Genomic DNA, 6000 nt, shown 5'->3' on the forward strand with positions numbered 1-6000 from the left:
AAAAATTCAGTGTATAAAATTCAGAGTATAAAAATTAAGTGTATAAAATTCAGTGCATAAAAAAATTAAGTGTATAAAATTCAGTGTATAAAAAATTAAGTGTATAAAATTCAATGTATAAAAAAATTCAGTGTATAAAAAAATTCAGTGTAGAAAATTCAGTGTATAAAAAAATTCAGTGTATAAAATTCAGTGCATAAAAAATTCAGTGTATAAAAATTTAGTGTATAAAAATTCATTGTATAAAAAATTTAGTGTATAAAATTCAGTGCATGAAAAAATGTAGTGTATAAAAAATTCGGTATATAAAAATTTAGTGTATAAAAAAATCATTGTATAAAAAATTCAGTGTATAAAAATTATTGTGTATAAAAATTAGTGTGTATACAAATTCAGTGTATAAAAATTCAGTGTATAAAATCAAGTTATTAAAATTCAGTGTATAAAAAAATCAGTGTATAAAAATTAAATGTATACAAATCAGTTTATTAAAAATCAGTTTATTAAAATTCAGTGTATAAAAATTAGTTTATTAAAATTCAGTGTATACAATTTGCTCACAATAACTGTGATATTCATTTTATTATTTTTACATCCCTAGTGTGTGTTTTGGGGATATTATTTTAGGAGAATTAAATTGTGATATAAAATCCTGAATTTAATTTTTTTTTTTTAAATAAAAAATTTGATGAGAACTGCGCTGTAAAATCACGCCAGTCCACCGCGACATCAGCAAAATCCATGCTGACTCAGCACTTTGCTCCTCACAACTTTGGTTCTGCGTGCAATAAACGTGTCCGTCTACGCTAGATTTGACTTTCCACTTTCTCATGCACTCTGAATCATTAGATAGAAAACACTCATCTGCTCTGGAACTGTGCCTCGTGTCACTAAAACATGCGGTCGCCTGGCAACCCCTTGTTTGTTCACATCGCCATGGCGACAAATTCACATCTGGTTCCAATTAGGAGGACAAATATCAGGACAATAAATCAGTGTGTGTGTGTGTGTGTGTGTGTGTGTGTGTGTGTGTGTGTGTGTGTGTGTGTGTGTGTGTGTATTCCCCGCCAGGTGTGCGTCCCTAAACTATGACGCCGACCTTCCCGCCACCAGCGTCATCATCACTTTCCACAACGAGGCTCGCTCCACGCTGACTCGCACCATCAAGAGGTGACCAGCGACCTCGTCTGGCTCCGCCTTCTTCGCCGTCTAACCTTTCTCTTTCCTGCCAGCGTCCTGACCAGAAGTCCTCCGCAGCTCATCCACGAAATCATTCTCATCGACGACTTCAGCTCCGACGGTGAGTGTGTGTCGCTCCCAGAAATGACAGTGTCGGGGCCCCGGGCGCCCCCTAGAGGGCCCTCAGAATATATGTGTTCCTCAGCTGTGGTCCGTATGGGTACTCAGTTGTAATACACTTTCCCACCACTTGTGGCAGTAATGGCAACATCAAACAAACAATTTGGAGCTGAAGTCATAAAAAAGCTTCTTAAGCGCAAAAATTATGACTAAATTGGTGAAGTTGTATTTTCATTTGCACTTTAATTTTATTGACAGTTTATTTAAGAAACATATGTAATTTTATTATTTATTATTAATTTAGTTAGAATATAAAATATCTGTTTCTCAGCTGTGGTTCGTATGGGCATTTTGTTGTAATACACTTTCCCACCACTTGTGGCAGTAATGGTAACATCAAACAAACAGTCTGGAGCCGAAGTCATAAAAAAGCTTCTCAAGCGCAAAAATTATGACTAAATTGGTGAAGTTGTATTTTCATTTGCACTTTAATTTATTGACAGTTAATGTAATAAACATATATATTATTATTATTATTTATTACTAATTTAGTTAGAATATTAAATATATGTTCCTCAGCTTTGGTCCGTATGGGCATTCAGTTGTAATACACTTTCCCACCACTTGTGGCAGTAATGGCAACATCAAACAAAGCTAGCTTCTCAAGTGCAAAAATTATGACTAAATTGGTGAAGTTGTATTTTCATTTGCACTTTAATTTATTGACAGTTAATGTAATAAACATATATATTATTATTATTTATTATTAATTTAGTTAGAATATAAAATATCTGTTTCTCAGCTGAGGCCCGTATGGGCACTCAGTTGTAATACACTTTCCCACCACTTGTGGCAGTAATGGCAACATCAAACAAACAGTCATAAAAATGCTTCTTAAGCGCAAAAATTATGACTAAATTGGTGAAATCGTATTTTCATTTGCACTTTAATTTTATTGACAGTTTATTTAAGAAACATGTGTAATTTTATTATTTATTATTAATTTAGTCAGAATATAAAATATCTGTTTCTCAGCTGTGGTCCGTATGGGTACTCAGTTGTAATACTCTTTCCCACCACTTGTGGCAGTAATGGCAACATCAAACAAACAGTCATAAAAAAGCTTCTCAACCGCAAAAATTATGACTAAATTGGTGAAGTTGTATTTTCATTTGCACTTTAATTTTATCGACAGTTAATGTAATAAACATATATATTATTATTATTTATTACTAATTTAGTTAAAATATAAAATACCTGTTCCTCAGCTGTGGTCCGTATGAGTACTCAGTTGTAATACACTTTCCCACCACTTGTGGCAGTAATGACAACATCAAACAAAGCTGAAGTCATTAAAAAGCTTCTCAAGCGCAAAAATTATGACTAAATTGGTGAATTTGTATTTTCATTTGCACTTTAATTTTATTGACAGTTTATTTAAGAAACATATGTAATTTTATTATTTATTATTAATTTAGTCAGAATATAAAATATCTGTTTCTCAGCTGTGGTCCGTATGGGCATTCAGTTGTAATACACTTTCCCACCACTTGTGGCAGTAATGGCAACATCAAACAAACAGTCATAAAAATGCTTCTTAAGCGCAAAAATTATGACTAAATTGGTGAAATCGTATTTTCATTTGCACTTTAATTTTATTGACAGTTTATTTAAGAAACATATGTAATTTTATTATGCATTATTAATTTAGTCAGAATATAAAATATCTGTTTCTCAGCTGTGGTCCGTATGGGTACTCCTTGTAATACACTTTCCCACCACTTGTGGCAGTAATGGCAACATCAAACAAAACAGTCATAAAAAAGCTTCTCAAGCGCAAAAATTATGACTAAATTGGTGAAGTTGTATTTTCATTTGCACTTTAAGAAACATTTATTATTAGTATTTATTATTCATTTAGTTAGATTGAGTTCATTTTAGTATTGTATTATTTGTTTAGTATTTCTCTTCAAGTTTCAATTTCTATTTCTCAGCTTTATCCTGTTAAACTGTAAGTGGGGGGGGGGGGCACTAAATCTTTCGGCACCGTACGATTCGATTCTTGTGGGTAACGATTCATATTCCGAATCGATTCTCCATTCAAAATCAATACTTTTTTTTTAAAAAACATCGGGTGCCAGTCCTATGATGAATTACATTCCTCCATAAAAGCTCTGATCCATTTCTATATTACTTCAAAATAAGATGCCAATGAAAAAAACCAATGAAGCATTGTCACTGCCATATTACCCGAAATATAACTTGATGACTTTTGATCATTTTATACAATTCTCATTTTTAAAAGCTATTTGTAAGTGTCTTAATGGATTAGCACCAGTGCACAAAAGCAAGGTCCATAAAGACATGGATGACACAGTCTGGTGAAATTAACTTGACTGGCCTGCTCAGAGTCCTGACATGAACCCGATAGAACACTTTTGGGATGAATTAGAACGGCGACTGAGAGCCAGGCCTTCTCGAATGACCTCACCAATGCGGTTTGGGAAGAATGGTGGAAAATACCTATAAACACTCTCCGCAACCTTGTGGACAGCCTTCCCAGAAGAGTTGAAGCTGAAACTTTTTTTTTTATTTTTTTAATCAATTCAGAATCGTTACAAACAAAAATTGCTATTAATTTGAAATTATTATTTTTTGACAGCCCTATTAGACAATGTTGCGACAACATGTGCTGCTGCAGGATGTTTAGTGTCACGTTGAGCTGTGTCACGTGCGTGTCCGCCATCCTAACTCTTCCCCCCTCTGCTCGTCTTCCCAGCTGATGACTGCCAGCTGCTCGCTCAGATCCCCAAAGTGCGTTGCCTGAGGAACGCCAGAAGAGAGGGTGAGTGGCAGAAAAGAGGGTGAGTGGCAGAAGAGAGGGTGAGTGGCAGAAAAGAGGGTGAGTGGCAGAAGAGAGGGTGAGGGGCAGAAGAGAGGGTGAGTGGCAGAAAAGAGGGTGAGGGGCAGAAGAGAGGGTGAGTGGCAGAAGAGAGGGTGAGTGGCAGAAGAGAGGGTGAGGGGCAGAAGAGAGGGTGAGTGGCAGAAGAGAGGGTGAGGGGCAGAAGAGAGGGTGAGGGGCAGAAGAGAGGGTGAGGGGCAGAAGAGAGGGTGAGTGGCAGAAGAGAGGGTGAGTGGCAGAAGAGAGGGTGAGGGGCAGAAGAGAGGGTGAGTGGCAGAAGAGAGGGTGAGTGGCAAAAGAGAGGGTGAGTGGCAGAAGAGAGGGTGAGTGGCAGAAGAGAGGGTGAGTGGCAAAAGAGAGGGTGAGTGGCAGAAGAGAGGGTGAGTGGCAGAAGAGAGGGTGAGGGGCAGAAGAGAGGGTGAGTGGCAGAAGAGAGGGTGAGTGGCAGAAGAGAGGGTGAGTGGCAGAAGAGAGGGTGAGTGGCAAAAGAGAGGGTGAGTGGCAGAAGAGAGGGTGAGTGGCAGAAGAGAGGGTGAGTGGCAGAAGAGAGGGTGAGTGGCAGAAGAGAGGGAGAGTGGCACAAGAGAGGGTGAGGGGCAGAAGAGAGGGAGAGTGGCAGAAGAGAGGGTGAGTGGCAGAAGAGAGGGTGAGTGGCAGAAGAGAGGGTGAGGGGCAGAAGAGAGGGTGAGTGGAAAAAGAGAGGGTGAGTGGCAGAAGAGAGGGTGAGTGGCAGAAGAGAGGGTGAGTGGAAAAAGAGAGGGTGAGTGGCAGAAGAGAGGGTGAGGGGCAGAAGAGAGGGTGAGGGGCAGAAGAGAGGGTGAGTGGCAGAAGAGAGGGTGAGTGGAAAAAGAGAGGGTGAGTGCCAGAAGAGAGGGTGAGTGGCAGAAGAGAGGGTGAGTGGCAGAAGAGAGGGTGAGGGGCAGAAGAGAGGGTGAGTGGAAAAAGAGAGGGTGAGTGGCAGAAGAGAGGGTGAGGGGCAAAAGAGAGGGTGAGGGGCAGAAGAGAGGGTGAGTGGCAGAAGAGAGGGTGAGTGGAAAAAGAGAGGGTGAGTGGCAGAAGAGAGGGTGAGTGGCAGAAGAGAGGGTGAGGGGCAGAAGAGAGGGTGAGGGGCAGAAGAGAGGGTGAGGGGCAGAAGAGAGGGTGAGGGGCAGAAGAGAGGGTGAGTGGCAGAAGAGAGGGTGAGTGGCAGAAGAGAGGGTGAGTGTGCGAGCACCCAGGTGTCACAAAGAGTCGCATTCCTGCGCCGCAAAAGCAGGGGCGGCAGCGTGTCGACACGCATTAGCGCACCCGGCGGGCCTCCCTTCCCCCCCCCGTCCGACACTTGACAACACCCATCACTTCATCACACGTCATGGGGCAAGTATGTGTGGGGGCGGAGTCAACTTAGCTCAGAACAGCGAGGCCAAATAATGCCTTGACAAACATTCATTTGGGGTGACGTCGAAAGGGGGCGTGGCCTAAATGCACCACTTATTTTCTCTTTTTTTTTCATTTACCTTTATTTATGAAAAAAATATGAAATGACAATACATATGTATACACACACATATATATATATATATATATATATATATATATATATATATATATATATATATATATATATATATATATATATATATATATATATATATATATATATATATATATGTGTGTGTGTGTGTGTGTGTGTGTATGTATATATATACACATATACGTATATATATATTTACATTTAAATATATACCTATATACACACACACATATATGTATGTATGTATATATGTGTGTGTATATATATATGTACATATATATATATA

At 39.1% G+C, this 6000-nt stretch overlaps 1 protein-coding gene across 1 annotated transcript in view; it reads left to right on the top strand.

Moving 5' to 3' along the window:
- Window positions 1-6000, top strand: part of galnt16 (UDP-N-acetyl-alpha-D-galactosamine:polypeptide N-acetylgalactosaminyltransferase 16) — an 84483-nt gene that overhangs the window by 24829 nt on the left and 53654 nt on the right. Inside the window, exons 3-5 of the mRNA XM_062034719.1 lie at window positions 1072-1170; window positions 1233-1300; window positions 4079-4144. Of these exons, the coding sequence (XP_061890703.1) occupies window positions 1072-1170; window positions 1233-1300; window positions 4079-4144 (233 nt within the window). The remainder of the gene's footprint in view (window positions 1-1071; window positions 1171-1232; window positions 1301-4078; window positions 4145-6000) is intronic.

Source organism: Entelurus aequoreus, linkage group LG23 (assembly GCF_033978785.1).
Source record: "Entelurus aequoreus isolate RoL-2023_Sb linkage group LG23, RoL_Eaeq_v1.1, whole genome shotgun sequence".
NCBI lineage: Eukaryota > Metazoa > Chordata > Actinopteri > Syngnathiformes > Syngnathidae > Entelurus > Entelurus aequoreus.